Genomic DNA, 21,186 nt, shown 5'->3' with positions numbered 1-21,186 from the left:
GGTCTCGTTCACAGGGGTATATTTAAGTGTACATCCATGCAAGGGCTGTGTCTGCCCGCTAGGGGATGCATCGGATGGTGCTTGTGCAATCCCAAATGTAGATAGTTTGCGTTCAGAGACCCACATCCATACATACAGTATATCATATTGGACTGCATCCAAACTGACATGAACCTACGGGGTAAAAATGACTGCACCAGCCAAGCAGATACTGGCTGGAAAAAGCGCCCAGAGGCGATTCAGTTCGCATGCGTTGCGCTATACAAGTCATTCATTCATTCATTCAACGAGACTGCCTGCACAGGGATGCATTGAACACGACCCTCATACGCTGTATACTTAAGCACTCCCATGTGAAAGAGGCCTTATCATTTCCATATATATTTCTGCTGCCTGTGGGACTACTCTGCTACGGCTGTTGGCACTCTCTGTGCTCTCCCTGTTCTGAGTTCAAACTTACTGCTGGTTTTAAAGTATTACAGTCCTGTTTATTTTCACGTTCAGCAGATTTATTTAGTGATTTTACTCTGGGTTCATGTCTGTTTTGGGGGCTTGTATCTTGATCTACATCTCTGGTGCTGCTGCTTGCTCTGAAGTGCCTTCCTCAGGGCGGGGGTGGGCAGCTGCCCTGGGTGCAATGGTTTACTGTAGGGATGGGGGCAGTAATTTTCACAGGCGAGTGACTGCTGGGCGTAGGATCCCCTAAGCTTGCCCATCATACATGAGTGAGGGGGGGGGGGGTGGGCAGTGTTGCCAACCTACAGTATTGCCGACCTACCAAAATGAAATTTACTGACACAACACCCCAAGTTTACTGGCGCAGCCACGTTTTTACTGGCATTTCACAAAAGTTACTAAATTACATTTTTCAGTATTTAGGCTACAAACAAGTACGCTAGGCAAATAGCAATTCGATTTAAGGTAGATATTAAGGTAAAAAAACATATTTTTTTTATTTTCGATATAATAAGGGCAAATTATTTAGTCACATCACCCCCTGCCTCCATCCCCCTCTGCCACCAACACCCCCTACCTTCACCCCCCTCTACGGTGCCACAATCTCCCTCTGCCTCCAATCTCCCCTGCCTCCAATATCCCCCAGGCCCCCTGCCTCCATCGTCCCTGCCTCCACCCCCCTCTGCGGTGCCACCAACAACCCCTGTCTCCATCTCCCACCCTCTGCGGTGCCACCACCCACCTCTGCAGTGCCACAATCACCCCCTGCCTCCAATCACCCCCTCCCACTAACACCCCCTCCCACTAACACCCCCTGCCTCCAACCTCCATGTGCAGTTTCAAGCCAAACCGATTTCGGCTATTTTTTACTGGCACATTGCCGCGACCACGCCCGTTTTTACGAACTGTCTGTAAAAATACGGACGGTTGGCAACACTGGGGGGGGCCCAGTTCGGCATCTTTACCCTGGGCGCTGGATGACCTTATCCCGGCACTGGCCTTAATGTACATTGAACTATGCACCATTTTCTCCTATCCCAGTTCTTATTGAGCTGTGGTGACCATCTTGCCTAGGCTGCATTATGCCTTTTTCTTGTCTCTGGCACTATCCATTAATGCCTAAGTTTGGCTCTATCATTCATCTATGCCCATTTTATAGGTATTACCTTATTGTTCATTTGTACTTTATACTTGTCAGACATTTTTTTAAGCAGGAATTTTGAACTTTGAACTTCATGATGTCATCACATGTGGGTGATAATGATAGGATATCTTTTTAAGGTATATAAGTTGTTCTGTTTCACTTTATAGTTTCCTAACCACAGTGATAAGTAAACCGTATAACTGTGTGTCGACCTTTAAAGCCCCATAGGTGCTGCCTTATCTTTTTGTATTATTTAATCTCTGAGTTTGTATGGCCACATTAACAATATTGTGAGTGAGAAGAACAGAGGAAAAGTAGTTTAGATAGTGAAACATACAGCTGATGGATACTATGCAGGTGTGCTGAACTGGGCTGTCTTAATAAAAGGATGCAATGGAACTATTATTGGTATAATTATTATAATACAGGATTTATATAAATTAAAGACAAATACACCATTTACTCTGCAAGGGAACTATCCCCAGAGCTTGGTGAATGTGGTAAAGCATTAGTGATTTCCATCATCCAATCATGTGGGAGCAAAAATGCATTTTTTTTTCCTTGCATGTAAATGGGTATTCTTTGCAAAATGAAAATTCACCACATTCACTAAGCTATGAGGAAAATTCTAATTGCCTTTAGTAAATCAACCCCAATGACTGCATATAGACAACATGTACCTGAAAGAATGGTATGAAGATAATAATATTTATTTTCCCAAGAAAGTGCCTAACTCTTTGCAGTGTTCAGAGCTTTATATATGACATTGGATCACTGCATGTTCCATCTAATTAGCTTTTGCTCAAAATTGGGACCCAATTTGCAACAGCCCTTTGTCATTGCCAGATCTTTTTTCAAGTATTTAATCCACTTTTTGATATTTCCAGTACTCATTAATCTGATTGACCCTAAACAACTATCCAACAGTATTGCTTCATGTACCTCATCCATAGTTTGGGCAACTTAGAGTCAACTACAACACTCATTCTCCCACATTGCTGTACTTTTACAGTACTTTTGGAAAGGGGCCTAGTGTTGGCCAGATATCTACATGAAGGTATTTTAGCTCCAACCCTCTCATTGTATCCCAGATATGAGCTATTGCTTTTTTACCTTTCTGTAGATCACCCAGTCACCGTCTAGAACTCAAAAATACCAAGTGGATAAAGCATGAATAAAAAGGTGGTAATTGGTCTGTAGACACACTGTATTACATTATAAAAAACAAATCTCAAATCTATGGCTACTCCTTCATAGGTGGGCTGAGAACCTATGGGACAATCCTCATACGCTAGGAAAATTAGAGTCTAATAGGAAGCCACCAGGTCATTTTTTCCTCTATATATTTTTTTTGTTATTCAGTACATTTAAAAGACAGGTCTATTAGATGTTATTTGCATAAGGCACACAGGAGTAAAAAAGGGCACGTTTTTTATAGATTTGAAATGAAATGCATTGTTGTCTATGAAGCTGTGTACACAGCTCAGAAAGGATCAGTAATACAGAGATGAGTACAGAGCCGTAAAACAAAAATAGAACATATTTTACATTTGCGTGCAGTAACTTATGAGCACGTGTGTGTTTACACCTCTATAAGCATGTTTATGTAAGTATTAATGAGTATATTCAAATATTGGCAAAAATGTTACACCTTTATGCTCCTATATGTAGCTTTATCGAACATTTTACTCAGGACTTTTCTGTCAACCAGATCCTGATTATGAACATCAGTAAATTATTATGCCCGTGTGCAACTGTCCCAAAAGACTTGTGTGGTTGTGACAATTTGTTACATACTCCAGTCACAGCCCAAAAAAGGTAAACTAAATGGTAATTACACATATTCTGGACTTTGTGAATGGGGTTAGCAATGGGACCAAACTTTAAGCAATTTCTACTTAGTCCCTAAAAATATGTGAGCTGTGGCAGTAAATTACAGTTACATTTTAGACTACGTGACATATATAGGCAAAACTCCCATGCCAGGCAATAGGACCTGAAAAATGTACACATACTTCGCTGATTTTACAGCTTCTTTTCTGACTCAAGTATCATAAAGCAGCAATGTACATGTAAGGCTATGAAATCTCTTCTTTCTAAGGTAAACGGAGAACAATCCTGATTTGGTCACATTGATTAGCCAGTATTATTTGCAACTGATAATGTAAAGTGCAACCAACAGCATATGTTTGTTGTCACCTCATCATTAACCACTACAATGCCCAATTATCACAAACAAACTTCAGATTGGCTGCATCAGTCAAGCATATGGTTCTCCATTAGCTATAAATTCTATATATGTGGAACTGTAGTCCTTAAAGCGGAGGTTCACCCAAAAACACAACTATGTACTATACAAACGAGCATACTAGCGTCAGCTACAGTATGCCTTTTTTTTTTTTTTGCGCTGTACTTACAGTTTAATCTGTAACTTTCGTTTCAGACTCCCGCGGGGAAAGGCGTTCCTATGAAGAGGGGAACATGATTGACGGCCGGCTATGGCGCGTCACACGTTCCGAAAATAGCCGGAGTAACGTGTGACGCACCATAGCCGTCCGTCAATCATGTTCCCCTCTTCATAGGAACGCCCATTTCCCTGCCAGAGTCTGAAACGAAAGTTACGGATTAAACCGTAAGTACAGTGAACCCCCGCTTTAAGTGGTTTGATCATTTTGGTCTGTGTAACAGTAAATTACAATTTTACAAGTGTAGCACCCTCTAGTGTGCTAGGAGTTAAGTGCAGGTAAATGTATTGACTTGTGGTAAGTGTGAGTCTGGAATCTGGGTCAGGGTTTATTGCAGGTCAGGCTGGATGACTCCCAGAGGCAGGTCTCTGGTGCCTCCCCCTGGTTCTGGAAGTTTGGTGAACCTTCTAGAAGTTAGAGGGTGGAGGCCAGGAGGGTTAATCTGCATACTTAGGGGAGCTTGTCCAATCCCCAGGCAGTGGATATGGCAGGGTGGCTAAGTAGTGCCAGCAGGGGAGTCAGATGGAAGATGGAGTGCTGAGGAAACTGTTGGTGGCCTAGGAGGGGTCTCCTGGGTCTAGGAGGTGGTTTGACATGGAATCTCGCCTGAAAAGCAGTATGAGCAATGAGGACAGTGTGAGTACATCAGCACACCCAGGGACATTCAAGGGACGTGACTGCCACATGTAGGACAGCGCTGTGCATAACCATTTTATTACTTTGCCCTGGGAGATCTTCAGAGCAGCAAGGAGGGCTAGTAGTGCATGCAAGCAGTGCAGCTGGGAGCAGATCTTCACTAGGAAAAGACAGGGTAAAACAGAGGGGTGGTGGTGTCTCTCTATGTGAGAAGTGATCTTAAAGCGAGTGTGAAAGAGGACCTAGTTGATGGAGAGTGTGATGAGGCTGAAGCATTATGTGTGGAACTGTATATGGGTGTGTGTACTACAAACATAATCATTGGAGTTTGTTAGACCTCCCAGTGTAAATGAGGAGGTGGAGACTCAGCTCCTTGCACAGATAAAAAGGGCTGCAAGGGCTGGGACAGTGATAATAATGGGGGATTTTAACTACTCGGAAATTTACTGGAGTAATGGCACTGTTGGGACAGTTAAAGAGCAAAAATGTATAAACCTATTACAAGACAATTTTATGCTACAGTTTTATAGAGGTCCCAACTAGGAATGCTGAATGCTGTAAGCAACAAGCTCATACTGGACACATAAAAACTCTTAAAGAGGTTGCAAAGTCAGAAGTTTTTTTTATCTAAATGCATTCTATGCATTAAAGGGTCACTAAAGGAAAACATTTTTTTTGCTGAAATTAATGTTTACAGGGTATAGAGACATAAAAGTTAACTGATTCCTTTTAAAAATGATTAAAAATCAATCATATAATGTGCCTCTAGTTTCACTTTCGGTTTTAAACTGGTTTCATGTTTCTGTGAGGTAAAGAAACCCACAGAACAAAAACAAACAAATCCAGGGCAGTGTTTTGTTTTTAAAATGAATCTGATTGGTTCTGAGGAGTTTTAGACACACAGTAATGACAGCTTAGACCACCGTGAAAAGCTCCCAGCACTGTGGTTATAAGGAGCCAGACAAGCAGGAAGTGTGGAGATCACAGCAGAATTACAGCTACTTCAAAGCAAAATAACACAATGAGGACATGAAACCAGTACTGCAGTAAGGTAAAGGAAGCTATTTAGCTGAAAAAAAAAATTCCTTTAGTGATCCTTTAAGATAAAAAGCCTTCTGTGTGCAACAGCCCTCTCGTCCCCCCTAATGCCGCGTACACACCATCACTTTATGTGATGAAAAAAAACGACATTTTTTGTGAAGTACAAAACTACGTTTTTGAAACTTCAATTTCGTTTTTTTCACAATGCTCTAGCAAAGCGCGGTTACGTTCACCACTTTTTTCCATTGAAGCTCGCTTCATAACTAGCTTCTGAGCATGCGCACGTTTAAAAACGTTGTTTTAAACGTAGTTTTTGCTACACACGGTGATTTTTTGTGAAACAAAAAATGACGTTTTGAAAAACGACACACAAAATTGAAGCATGCTTCAATTTTTTTTGTCGTTTTTCACAAGACATAAAACAACGTTTTCCCCCACACACGGTCATTTAAATTGACGTTTTTAAAAACGTCGTTTTTTTTTCATCACATAAAGTGATGGTGTGTACGTGGCATAATACTTACCGGAGCCCCATCTCTGTCGAGCGATGTCCACGAGTGTCTCAGCCATCCAGGACTCTCTTTACTGATTGGCTGAGACACAGCAGCGGAGCCATTGGCTCCCGCTGCTGTCAATTAAAGTCAGTTAGCCAATCAGGAGAGAGAGGAGGCAGGGCCGAACCACAGCTCTGTGTCTGAATGGGTAGCTTGGGTGCCCCCATAGCAAGCTGCTTGCTGTGGGGGCACTCAACAGGAGGGAGGGGCCAGGAGCCCAGAAGAGGGACCCGAGAAGAGGAGAAAATGGGCTGCTATGTGCAAATCCACTGCAACAAAAGAGGGTTATTTTTATAGGAAAAAAAAACAAGACTTTACCATCACTTTAAGAGAGCAAATTTTCCAAGGATGAGGGCTGCTCTTCAAGACTGAAACTGGGAGGGAATATTGGCATCGATGAACACAGAACAAAAATGGGAATGCTTCAAAAAGACTGTTTAAAAGGCTAAAAATAAAACCTGGCTTACGGTCAAAGTTAAAAAACTATAAATAATAAGAAAAGAGCTTTTAAAAAATATCAAAATAAAGGAACAAATCATTGTTTAAATGTTACAAAGAATATAACAGAATATGTAAAAAGGAATTCAAGGACGCAAACATTTGAAACAAACGAAAGATAGTAGGACAAACCCCCAAAAATTCTTAAATATATTAATACCAAAAAGGTCATGGCCGGGCCATGTAGGCCCTTTATAAAATAATTTTGAGTGGGTGACTGGGGACAAAGAGAAGGCAAATGTATAAAATACCTTCTTTAGCTCTGTTTATACAAAGGAGCATGGGGGAGCTCATGTCCATAATGGGGATGGTATTGACACAGCCCCAAATGCTCTACAATGGCTCAAAGTAAAATGGCCCAGAAAGATTTAGACAGAAAAAAGGTGGATAAAGCACCTGGACCAGATGGCATCCACCCGAGGATCCTAAAATAAATTTAGCTTTGTCATTTCAAAGCCATTGTTTTTAATTTTTAGGGACCCTTTAATGACTGGCATAGCACCACTGAATTGGCGCATGGCCAATGTGGTGCCTATATTTAAAAGGGACCAAAGTCTTTAATAAACCTGCCCCCCCACAGGAGACAGACGGTGGCGATCGTTGCCCTCCGTGGGAGATGGACGTGGTGATCCCCCTCTGCGTGGGAGACGGACGGCAACAATCGTTGCCCCCCCATGGGAGACGGATGGTGGCGATTAGGGGCCTTTCCTTAAGAGGCCGATGCTCCAACTTACAGGTTGCAGGCTCCAGGGAAGTGGAGGGCCGTTGCTTCTGCTACAGGCCAAACAGGAAGTGGGTCAGATTTGCCAGGATTCCTAAGACTCTCTGGCCAATCGGGTGTCAGGATGTCACAAATGTCATGTCTACCCCAACGCAGGTGATCAGACACTATAGTTGACTACTGTGCGCTTTACCTATAGCAACCCCCTTTCCCTTAAGACAAGCAGGCCCTGGTACTTGGTTGCCCCAGGACTTTATACACAATGCTATAGCGCCTGGCCACCACGCCTAGGCAGACGTGAACTGAGCAAAGCAAACGGGTGCTTGCAGTTTGGCAAATAGCGTGGTTCAAAGACAGTTCAGGTAAAGGCAGGCTGAGTTCAGGGGATAATCCAGTCCAATCCGGGTCATACACAGGGTATCCAACTGCAAGCAAGGCAAACTAACAGGAGGCTTGGTCTAGAACAATGCAGGTAAGTGTGTCTCTATCACAAGCAAGGGATAGAGTGTTCGGTTTGCTTATATCTGGTGAGCAAGCAGATCAATCACCTAACAAATGAACACAGACAGGGAGGAAAAGCCACAGCCAACACCAGGGGGCTGGAATGAGGAACAAGGGCACTAAGTGATCATGACACAGGACCAGCTTCCTGATTGGCCAGGAGGGATCAGGAAGATAATAGCGAATATTAATTTGCTATTATTACACAAATGGGTGGACTCAGGGTGCAGTGTTCTGCGCCCCAAACCCACACTTTTTTGAAGCTTATTAAAACCTCTGGCTCTAATCACGTGCTTAACCACTTCCTTACTGGGCACATATACCCCTTCCTGACCAGGTGAAATTTCAGCTTGTGGCACTGCGTCACTTTAACTGACAATTGCGTGGTCATGCGACGTGGCTCCCAAACAAAATTGACGTCCTTTTTTCCCCACAAATAGAGCTTTCTTTTGGTGGTATTTGATCTCCTCTGCGGTTTTTGTTTTTTGCGCTATAAACAAAAATAAAGCGACAATTTTGAAAAAAAAACAATATTTTTTACTTGTTGCTGTAATAAATAGCCCAATTTTTTTAAAAAACATTTTTTTTCTCAGTCTAGGCGATACGTATTCTTCTAAATATTTTTGGGAAAAAAAATAAAATAAAAAAATCGCAAGAAGCGTCTGGTTTGCGCAAAAGTTATTGCGCTTACAAAATAGGGGACAGAATTATTATTATTTTTTATTATTATTTTTTACTACTAATGGCGGCGATCAGCATTTTTTTCGTGACTGCGACATTATGGCGGACACATCGGACACTTTTGACACATTTTTGGCGCCATTCACATTTATACAGCGATCAGTGCTATAAATATGCACTAATTTACTGTATAAATGTGACTGGCATTGAAGGAGTTAACACTAGGGGGTGAGGAAGGGGTTAAATGTGTACCCTAAATTGTGTTCTAACTGTAGGTGGAGGGGGGGGTGACTGGGGGAGGTGACCGATCTATGTTCCTATGTACAAGGGACACAGATCGGTCTCCTCTCTCCCCTGACAGGACATGGATATCTGTGTTTACACACAGAGCTCCACTTCTTGTCCCTGTACCTGCCGATCCCGAGTCCCTGGCGGACATCACGGCCGCCAGGCACTCGCATCGGCATCTCAGCGATGCGGCGAGCACGCACGCGCCACCGCCGGACGCGCGCACCCCGCGCCGCTGGATGCGCACGCAGGCCGTAAAAACACGGCCTGTTAGAGATTCAGAACCACCCCGCGGCCGTATAAAGTCGTACGGCCGTCGGGTAGTGGTTAAAAAAAACATTGGAAGCCATGCGTCCGGCACCCTGCATGTAGATTAGGGGGCCGGATGCATGGATTAGCGGGGTGGCACCCCTGAACCCCAATGGATGGGCCGCCACTGGTCTACAGGCTTGGAAAGCTCAGTTTGTAAATGATAGAAAACTGGCTAAAAGGTTGAATTTAGAGAGTAGTGGTTAATGATTCTTACTCTAAAAGGTCTAAGCTTATCAATGGTGTACCCCAAGGTTCAGTGTTGGGACACTTACTTTTTAATATATTTATAAATGGTATAGGGTCTGGGATTAAAAGTACCATTTCAGTGTTTGCAGATGACACCAAGCTTTGCAGTGGAATAATGTCCTTATAGGATGTCTCCAACTTACAAGCTGACCTCAATGCATTGTTTAACCACTTGCCGACCGGCCGATACACGGTGGCAAAGTGGTTTGTTCTTGTGAATCGCCATATGGGTACGTCTGTTCTAAGGAATGTGTACAGAAAGGAGAGAAAACAGTTCAGGATCTTTTTGTACTGAGGTAGAAGGTTGTCCCCTGTTGCTGTTCTTGATTCAAGTTGATCAAACCGCGGCAATACCGCCCGCAAAGCGCCTCTGCAGAGGCGCATTGCGGGCGGTATTAACCCTTTATCGGCCGCTAGCGGGGGGTTACTACCGCACCACTAGCGGCCGAATCCCGTGGCAAATCCGACAGTATAGCGCCGCTATTTTTACTCCTGTGTGAAAGGGGCCTGAGAGAAGATATGGGTTCAGTTATACAATGTATCTATTTATCTATTATAAAATGCTTTAAAACACAGAGGCCCTTGTGTATCGTGGGTGAATATATGAGAGGGGTTTCCTATAGCAAATAATTAAAATCTAGCCATTATTTTCAAGCATAGATTAGCAAAAAAACATTAATGTCAAATCAGCTAATAGATAAGCAACCCCAATGGTGACCTAGCAGCAGCTAAAACAATCCAGGAAGGTGGGGTTGTTAAGAGAATGAAAGAAAAGGAGGGGGTGTAGGTTGGTACTGTTCTGATGAGAGAGGAAATAACCGAAAAGTAGCCTCTAACTAGGTGATTACCTGGAAATTGATGAGATGTGGACGTGAAAAAAAATACCACACAATAAATAATATAACAACTTTGACAAAAAGGAGAATTTTGGAAAAAACCCTTTGATTTTTTTTTTAATGAATAAGTGTTGAACCCTCGGCCGGGAGCGTCCAATGACGTCTGAATGACGAAAAGCGTAGGGCGGAGTCAGAGGCACGTTAGCGCAACACTTCCGGTTTTCGGCTGCAAACTTTGTTTGTTCAGCGCCATTGATTTATCTTTTCGCCTATTTTGTTCACATACCATGTGAGTACCGTATTTATCGCAGTATAACGCGCTCCCGCAAATACCGCGCACCCCTAAAGTGACCCCCAATCCTGTGGAAAAAAAGTTATTTTTGTACTTACAGTTTTGGTGTCTTGCGCGGCATCCATCGGCGGCCTCGTCGGGTCCGGCGTCCTTCTGCGGCTTCGGGTGTCCTCTTCGGCGGGTCCGGCGTCCTTCTGCAGCTTCGGGTGTCCTTCTGCGGCGGCTTTGGGTGTCCTTCTGCGGCGGGTCCGGTGTCCTCTTCGGCGGGTCCGGTGTCCTCTTCGGCGGGTCCGGCGTACTCGCGTCCTCCCCGCTCGTTTCCTGCGCCGAGTTTGAATACTGCGCCGACATATACAGAGCGCAGTACACTCGTGTATTGTCGGCAATGCTCGGCTACCCGCGCTGACGTCCTGTACGTCCAGGACGTGAGCGCGGAAAGAGCCGAGACTGCCCGACTATACCCGAGTGTACTGCGCTCGGTATATGTCGGCGCAGTATTCAAAACTCGGCGCGGGAAAGCGGGTATCGGCGTATACCGCGCACCCACGATTCTGCCTTGATTTTCAGGGCAAAAAAGTGCACAGTATACGCCGATAAATATGGTATTTTAAACACATTTGAACAATAAAACTTGTTATCCTATACGGAGTTACGCTATGGGCATCCTTTCTTCTCCCACATAAACCTAACTGGAGGATTGAAGGAGACGCCTGGAGCCAGACCTTTGGAATCCCTACACTGCTACACAGTGGCACATACTGTGACTGCATCACTACCCCTAGCGGGGGAGAAGCATCTGGTGAGTGCAATCTTATTAAGAGCACAGTGTGTCACGCATAGAGCAGGATTGGAAGGGCTTCCCGAGCAATGTGGAATTCTTCTAAACACAAAATTCACTTTTCTTTTTTAACTATATATTTTTTTACAATTTTTGTTGCAAATCATTCAACTAGAATCACTGGATTGGACTGTCATTGTGTGTTTTTTTGTTTTTTGTTTTTTGGACACTATCATTTCATATAGTATTCATTTTACTTATATTGGTTTACATTGTGTATATTTTTTTTATTTTTTATTTTCACCCGGCCGAGGGTCTAACACTCGGCAGCACATTGTTTTCATATATCTAATCTTGCTTTTGGTTTTCTATTTTTGAACTTTTTGTTCTACACCTAGACAGAGGGTGTTTTTCATATTCTCCATTTTTATATAACACTTATGTTTCACTAAAACACCCGGCCGAGGGCCAAACACCTAAAAGGACGTACACATATTTATTTATTTATTTTCTTTTTACTATTTTCATTTTTTCTCTTCTGTGGCAAAGGTTGCTTGTATGGTACTTCTACTTATAAACATGTGAACGCACTGGAATATCAGTAAACACCCGGCCGAGGGTTCAACACTTATTTATTAAAAAAAATGAAAAATAATTTTTCCCAAAATTCTCCTTTTTGTCAAAGTTTTTATATTATTTATTGTGTGGTATTTTTTTTCACATCCACATCTCATCAATTTCCAGGTAATCACCTAGTTAGAGGCTACTTTGCGGTTATTTCCTCTCTCATCAGAACAGCGCCAACCTCCACCCCCCTCCTTTTCTTTCATCTTCTTACTCCACTCAGGTGGCAGTAAATTAGTAGGGGCAGCAGTTCGTTTTTATTTTTCTGTGTACTTTTGCTCTCCATAGCGCGGACCCAACCCATCCACCTTTACTTGTTAAGAGAATATTCTTGACTTTTCAATGAAAACGGTGGTCTATTTATTATACATGGTGCATTCCTTTGGCCCTGCCTGCCCTTGGTCTATTCATATTTCAAGAATGGGTAGAGTTTGTGAATGTTTCAGTAATAGTTCAATGGAATGCATCCAAGCACAGTACTATACAGAAGAACCTACCTTTGCAATGACTGCAGCTAGCTAGAAGTGGTAGTTTTAGCATTTTAAAACTGCTAACCTCTTGGCATTTTCCAAAACAACTTTTTTTACAATTTCAAGAGGATGTGGTAATAAAGCATCCAGTGAGTGTTAGGCCTCGTACACACGATAGGATCGCCAGAGGACAATGGTCTGAAGGACCGTTTTCATCAGTCCAAACCGATCGTGTGTAGGCCCCATAGGTTATTTAACCTTCGGTCAAAAAAATGAGAACTTGCTTTAAAATTGAACCGATGGACGCCTAACCGATAGGTCAAAACCGATCGTTAGTATGCAAAAGCATAGGTTAAAAACCTGCGCATGCTCAGAATCAAGTCGACGCATGCTTGGAAGCATTGAACTTCATTTTTTTCAGCACGCCGTTGTGTTTTACGTCACCGCGTTCTGACACGATCGGTTTTTGAACTGATGGTGTGTACGCACGACGGACCATCAGTCATCTTCATCGGTTAACTTAAGACAACTGTCCTTCAGACCGTTTTCATCGGATGGACTGATCGTGTGTACTAGGGTTTAGTTCTGTTGTCAAATACTGTACATCTTGTGAGGGGTTCAAATAACCTCTTTTTGGAACAATGCTGTGCACAGGATATACTGTACTTTCTACATCTCAAACCTTATTTGCTACAGAAGAAGACCATGATGCCATCTTTTTGGAGACAGGATCACAATGTGGGACATTTGTTTGTCACACTGGGCCTTTTTGAAAGCACCTTTGGAACAAGGATGTGTATAATAAGAGGCAAGGGGATGAAACAAGAAGGTTCTGGACATTCATTTCCAACCAAACATATTATGCCACCGCCCACCCCCTGCAACCAGCATGCATTGCGAATCTAAGATATTTAATCCACAATGTTCAAAATTTCTCTAAGGCCTAGTACACACGAGAGGATTTATCCGTGGAAACGGTCCGGGGGACCGTTTCCGCGGATAAATCCTCTGGCGGATTTTGATCTCATGGTTGTACTAACCATGAGATCAAAATCCCTGTGGAATTCCGACCGCGGTGACGTGTCGCGCCGTTGCCGCGATGATGACGCAGCGACGTGCGCGACACTGTGATATAAGGACTTCCACGCATGCGTCGAATCATTACGACGCATGCGGGGGATGGATTCGGACGGATTGATCCGGTGAGTCTGTACAGACTAGCGGATCAATCCGTTGGACTGGATTCCAGCGGATCGATTTCTTAGCATGTCAAGAAATTTTGATCCGCTGGAAATCCATCCCCGGGGACAAAAATCCGCGGAAAAAGATCCGCTGGATCGTACACACCAGGGGATCTATCTGCTGAAACCGGTCCGCGGATCAATTCCAGCAGATCGATCCTCTCGTGTGTACGGGGCCTAACAGTTTTCGTTAGTCCATGAGAATGCTAGAAGATATCACATTTACAATAATCCATGAAAATGTATTCTTAACTAGTTCCAAAAGTACTGTTGAGGAGTTCTTAGACTTGCATTTTGATTTGATCACAATCTTAGAGTACCTGCAACAATACTTTCTGGTCTGATACCTCCATTGTTTTCAATACAGAAGTGGTCACTATTATACAGGGACCACTTACCAAACAATAGCCCAGATCATACCACCATAAGGCTTTATTGACCAGCAAGGACCAAGGCAAACCATGCACACTATCAGAACTCTTTAGCACAATGTCCATCCAAAAAAACTCAAAAATGTGGCCCGACAAAATCGTAATATAGGACATAATAAACAATTGCAGAGAAAATGTTGGAGAAAGTAAAAATGAAAAAAACTAATACCACCAGGAAACTAAGTACTTATTGGTAACACAGAGAGACAGCAAACTGGCCCCATAACTGAAGACAGACAGAATCTAAACCTGTACAGATTGAGTGCCCACAGCCTGGAAATCGAATCTGGGTGACACCGACCTACAAGCTGAGAGTAGACTATGGCAGTGGTGTAATCGGTGGGCCCTGGATGAGGCCAATTACCTGCTCCGGTGCCCCAAGTACGCAGCATTGAGAACCAGTCACTTTCATAGACTTTCAGTTCTCCTCCAGAACTTCACTTCTATAAAAGAGGAGTAGAAATTCCACATTCTACTGGGAGAAGAGGCACCAGTGTTGCAAATAAGCTGCACAAAATGTTGCAGCATATCACAGACTGGTACAAGGTACATCAAGAGTGCGACATGCTAAAAATCGAGGAATTATAGATCCCCTACATCAGTGGTCATCAACCCTGTCCTCAGGGCCCACTAACAGGCCAGGTTTGCAAGATAACTGAAATACATCACATGTGATATTCTATCCCTCTTTATGTTATCCTTTAACCTGTTAACATACCTGGACTCACCTCCTGTTCCCTTTATATTATCCTTTTCCCCTAATAATGTCTTAAAACATATTCTTTCCACAACCCTCCACCCCCAAATCTAACCCGTAACCATTCTTCAATTGCTGTGACAATGCCTAAAATTAATTTGATCCTGCCAAAAAAGTTAATTTGAATTTGAGATAAAAAGAATGAGAGAACAGAGAGAGAAGAGAGAGAGAGAAGAATTCAATCATGTTTACCCCTTGTCAAGATACATCTGTACTTTAAGACTAAATATCTCTACGGTACCTGTACAGAACATATAGACTAAAAATGCTTAAAAACAACCAAAAACAAATATACTCATAGCAGTACGGAAACCGATGACTAATACAAATTACACTTGGAAAGAACAAACCTAAAAAGCCCAAATATGTCATTTTGTGGAACACTAAGGAGAGCTATGATTAATCATATAAATGTGTCTAGTTGGCCTGGTCTGGTCCACTGGGCATGAAGACGAAATATTTTCCTCTGTCCCAAGTGAGTCTCTAAGTACCTGAACACAGTCATTAATAAAGTGTATCAAGCAAAAATGTCTCAGTTATGGCTGTGTCAGGGAATAGACACCTAAAGCTGTAGGCATAATTTAAGCTACCGGTATTTAATTTTATGAATAATAGTCTTTTACACAGCTTAGATCTCTGTCTGCATATACCATCTATCCACCCATATATTTCCTTAAGATCTATGTAAACCTACCATAAAAAAATATGTATAGTTTTATGAACATTTTGTCACGTTGTTTGCCATTGTTGACCTTCTGATAATGCTAGCTACCTGGCTGTGTCTGGCATTAATACTCTCTGGGGCACTGACCTGGAAGGCCAAAGGTCATGATCTCCATCTCTAAGCCAGTGAAGTTCATTTACTAAAGACACACAGACTGTTCACTTTGCAAGGGAAGTTGCACTTTGCATTGAAATTTTACCCAGAGCCTACGGAATGAGGTGAAGCACTGCTGAATTTCAAAAATCCATTTTTTTTAAACATTTTCCTTGTACGTGATTGCTATTCTTTGCAAAAGTAAAATCTAACCACAATCACTAAGTTTCTGGGGAAATTCACATGCCAAGTGTAACTTCCCTTGCAAAGTGAAGAGCCTAAACTCCAGTAATTCAAAGTAGTAAAGCACTGCATTAGAACAAGAGCCAGAGAACAAGTATTTTCAGAAGAGAAATCCTGCAGCTGCAGCTTCTATTCTTTCCCATACGGGTTTCATTTGACAAAAATGGACACATTTCAAATGCATTCATTTTGGTGGTCCTTTAAATAGTGTATCAGATTGACACAATTTGCAAAGTGGTAATGCTTCTCTTTTGTCATTATATAAACATCCTTATAAAACATCTACCTGAACCAACAAATACTCTCTAAATGTCCCAGCATTACTAGCAGCAGACAAAGCCTCCTTGAACTTGCAGTTTCCTATAATTGTGGTGCTCCAGCTTGCACAAGTTTTATCCAGAGAATATGGGTACCGTAGATAAACTGGGCTGAAGATCAGTGAATTTACCTCTAATTCCTCGGCCAATGTTGCAACAGAATTGTGAACATAGGTTGCCCCTTTTAGTTCTCCTTTCTTCCTGATAAGGTGGAGGGTCCCCCAGGTGGTCCATACTGTCATATGGATTTTCCAGAATAGTTTTGGGATTGTATATGGCTTTGATCTTCAGAGAGGGGGAACCATCATAGGCTGGATTATCCCAAGCTCTTTTTCCCAAATTGTCCATTTCTTGCTCTTCTTTGAACTGATTTTCTGTCCGGCTCCTGAGCTTGGCAGGGTTCATACTGTCTGATGTATTGGCTCTTGTACACCGGTCAGCTCTGATATAGATTACACTCTGCTCTGCCACTAGACACTAATAGATCCGGCAGTGCACAGGTCTTTATATAGTGTCATTCAAGCTGTCTATTGTCTATGGGACATAACAATACATTACCACAGAAGGTTGTCCCAGGCTGTTGTAATAAAAGTGATTTCAGTTCATCCTCTTTCACACTTACAGGGCAGCAAGCAGATGGAGAATAATGATCTATTATGCTTTTGTAGATTATTTTACATAATTGACACCTAATTTATAAATTGTACCAATTCAGGCATGCGTCACTATACAAAAAATGGTGCATTATTTTGATAATTTATGGATATCAATCTGAAACCACAACTGGAAGCATTGAAGACAAAATTAAAGTATGTATGAAGAAAATAAAAAAAATTCTGCATACATACTTTAAAACTATTTTTGCTAAACCCTGAAAGGAAAAGTGTAAGTTTTACACACATAGTAAAAGCATTCAGCATTTCTGCATTTATGTTCTAACCTGCCGGCTGCCGTAGGCTACATTCACACATTTGTGGTCTGTTGCTATGCAATAACATGCCCCATATTATGGCAGCCCATTGACACGGCGGCACAAAGCGAAGCGTGTTACAGTAACACACGGTGCAATGCTCCTTTTTCAGTTCATAAGCCTGAATAAACCCTACAGAAAATGAAGAGGTTTTCATCAAATTCAACCTCTCACAATTTCTGCAGTTTTAGGCTAGAGAAAGTATCACAAACTCCCCTGGGCAACCACTGCCAAATCTGTGTATGGTGGAGGTCATAAAAATATTCTTCATCTGCAAAAAGTTAAACCACATTAAACTGGTATACACAGCATTGACAAGAACAACATCAACCATGAAATGCATGAAAGGCAAAATAAAGATTTCACTGTGACTACACACTGCCCATGTATCACCAACAGTGGATGAGTGTACATGTTCCTAAAAAGAGAACCCTTGGGGAAGGCTGAAAAGTTCCCGGCGCCCTAATTAGCAAATTTAAGCTAATATTGGGGCCCGTCTGTATGGTGGTGCACGTGTTATTGTCTATTTAAACCGTATGTAGTGGAGGACCTAAGTAAGGGACAGTCTCTAGTGTTATTAACTGTGGTCAGTAATGGAGTAGTCAGAGTTGGTTCTGCAACGGATTTGGTCCTGAACACTTGGCGGTCTGTTGTCCCTTGTTGCTCAGTCCTTACGATCAGGTCCCCACAAGACTCTATTTCATAAGTGTAGGCATTCCCATGGCAACAGGTCTCCTCAGCTCTGGTACCAGCACAGTGAAAGACCTTTCAGTGGCTCAGTCCTCAGACTCTCTCAGGTTCAGTCTCTCTGAATTTGGGCACAGAGATGTAGGAGCCCCAGGTCTGTACTCCACGGTTCGCACCACAAGAGGCTCTCAGTGGCTCAGTCCTTAGCACTCCAGCCCTCACCAGATTTGAAAAACCCCAAATCCACAATCTCAGAAAATTTGAATATTACATGAATATTAAGGGCCAAGTGAAATTATCCCTTTCTCTTAGTGGGGGGATGTTCTGTAAAAAGGGGATCTCTATCCAGGTCTCTCACCTGTTGGGGGTGTGACCTGGGTGGCATCTAGGCTGAGGCCGCTTCCACTCTTTACATGAGGGTTTTGTGTGATGTGTGGCTCCTGGGACTTATTCTGTTTTCATTGACTTCCTATTTGGTCTATCAGACAGGCAACACAACAGCCAACTTAAAGGGGTCTACTTATAAAAAAAAGTGCACATTTTACGAAATGCCTTACAGCCATTACAAACAGTCACTGAATTGTGTCTAATATGTTTATTTTCTATTATTGTCAGTTGCATCTAGTGGCCGTAATGCAACATTTGACTGAGTTGATCTGCACGCACATATCAGGTTAATACCTCAAAGCATTAAAATCTTTGGATCAGCATAAAACCCACGAGGGAAGTTTCCGCCATGAGTCTGCTTGCTCAGTGGAGGATCTGTCTGCTGATCCCTGCTGATCAGGCAGATGTCTGGTCCATGTCCGGTCCGCTTAGGCAGAGCAGACACAGACACAGCTCGCTCTCCTCTATGGGATGTAAACAAACTGCTATCAAATCCGCTAGACCAGGGGTCTCCAAACTTTTCAAATAAAGGGCCAGTTTATTGTCATTCAGATTTTAGTGTGGCTGTACTGTAACCAGCAGGAACATAAATTTTCCTGGAATCAATGGGAGAAAACACCACCACATTTGGTATTATGGGAAACAATTGCGCCCCATCGTTGGTATCATTGGGAGGAATAGTGCCCCATTGTTGATGTCAGCGGGCAGAATAGTGAGAGGATTAGTGCCCCAAGGTCTGGATAAAGGCAAGCAAAGGGCCACATCCAGCTCCCGGGCTGTAGTCTGTTTTTAGCAGATTGGATTAAATTGGATGTAGGCAAGTGTAAATGGCCACATGCAGCAAACTTACAGGTGGACCCAATTGAACCGCTAGTGTGAAAGGGGCCTAACAGTCACTCAAATAGCAATAATAAAAATGAAAGTTTATGTAGTAATTAATCAGGTTCTATCTGCTATATTTCTAGAGCAGGGTAGACACACTAATGTGTATATTTTGTATCCTTTTAGACATGTCCTGTAGGTTATTAGAAGGTCAGCATTGTGAACAGAGGCAGAGGTTATAAGTAAACAAAATGTAATAATCAGGATTCACTACATAAGCCAACCACTAATTGAATGCTCATTGGTTTAGAAATACAAGCCTACAATATGTCAACATTAGTCTGCTGTGCTGTGTTTTCAATACTGCTAAATGTAATTTTAAAAATAACGCTGGAATCATTGAGGCTTCTTCTGGGTGACCTTGAATTTGTCTCTCCATTATTTCCGATACTTAGGCAAGTAAACGACCTCATCTCTTCCCTGAATTCAGTAGCTCTTGTGGCAGCCTGGCTACATATATTTCATCTGAGGTTTTCCTGTTATTGCTTTGGTGCTCTAATGTTTGTACAAGTTCCCTTCGCCTCCTGCAATTAATTTTTATATCTTTGTCTGTTGTGAGCTTTGGAGTTATGAAAGCTTTTTTTATTCCATTCTATACGCAGGCTGCCTGTAAAAATATCTATTTGTTAGTAGTATAAATTTAGTGTAATAAAAATATGCATAGAGAAACGTGAGTTCCGTATTGGCTTCAATTTCAAACTTCAGCCAAAACTGGGAAGAGAGGGGAAGGGTGTTAGAACCTCTGTGGAATTCTTACTGACAGCAGTGTATCTAGCATACTTTACACCCCAGCCCAGGCAGATTATTTTTAAATATCCTCTCCACTATATGTCAAAATTATTGTTAGTAAGTATCAATAATAAAATTCTAATAACAGCCAACAAAGAATGGGAGATAGCAAACATAAATGAATGTCATTTATAAAAACAAACCGGTAAAAGAAAAAGCTAAAATTATTAAGAAGGCAAAACAGTGTGCATTTATGAAAACTATTGTTAAATGTCTTAAAAAGAAAAAAAAATATCAAGGTTTTAAAATAAGTTCACATACAATAAGGTGCAAAATAATGGATTATTTTGCACCTTATTGTATATGAACTTATTTGATATTATATAATATACATTTCTATTAATTACCATATGTATTTTTGTCCCGAAAGTTTATATTGTGCTGCTATATATGCACCTATATTTATTAATTTTTGTTTCCATCCTATGTATTCCCTTTTTGATATTTTGTAGTATTACCTGTTCAAGCTCCTGAAGAAGCTCATTTTGGAGCGAAACATGTAGAGCGAGCAAATTCTGCAACAGGTCTTCTCATACTCATGTTTTAAAGCTAACAACTCAATACCTGTCGGATGGTTTTTATATTTATTGTTGTTTATGAAATAAAATTATTTTTCTATTTTCTTACACTATTTGTGTTATTACATCTATCATCACCGTTCAAAAAGTCCCCAGTGTTTGGTACCCTTTCCCCCTTTTCTATATTGTCTTCCTCTATAGGGGATGAGGTGCTTTGATTTAAGGGTCTGTATTCCACAAAATTGTCTTCCTTACAGTAATATATACATACTATGTTCTTTTTTTTGGCTATGGAATACGTTGATATATCTTTAGCAAGTACACAGACCAGGAAGTGATGTGTATGACATCACTTCCTGGACCGGAGCTGTCATTCTACAGGATCAATGGTGGGGGAAGCAGCTGATGGAACACATTCTGTGTTCCATCAGCTGCAGTGAATCAGAACGTATACATCCAGGGTCTAATATACCCTGGGTGTCTCCAATTAGAGAACCTATCACCTATATGCTATCACATAGGGAACTATTGGTCCCCTGTGTAAAAGCAATACATGTTATGTAAAAATAAATACAAATGAAACCTAAAATGTTTTATGTATATA

General features: G+C 41.9%; 1 protein-coding gene across 1 annotated transcript in view; it reads right to left on the bottom strand.

Moving 5' to 3' along the window:
• Nucleotides 1-16,923, bottom strand: part of PKD2L1 (polycystin 2 like 1, transient receptor potential cation channel) — a 74,941-nt gene extending 58,018 nt beyond the window's left edge. The window contains exon 1 of the mRNA XM_040362173.1: nucleotides 16,481-16,923. Coding sequence (XP_040218107.1) covers nucleotides 16,481-16,754 — 274 coding nt within the window. The 5' untranslated portion in view covers nucleotides 16,755-16,923. The remainder of the gene's footprint in view (nucleotides 1-16,480) is intronic.
• Nucleotides 16,924-21,186: the final 4,263 nt, after the last annotated feature.

This window comes from Rana temporaria, chromosome 8 (assembly GCF_905171775.1).
Source record: "Rana temporaria chromosome 8, aRanTem1.1, whole genome shotgun sequence".
In the NCBI taxonomy this organism is placed as follows: Eukaryota; Metazoa; Chordata; class Amphibia; order Anura; family Ranidae; genus Rana; species Rana temporaria.
The sequence above is the reverse complement of the archived record's forward strand: the minus strand, read 5'-3'. Positions and strand labels throughout refer to the sequence as shown.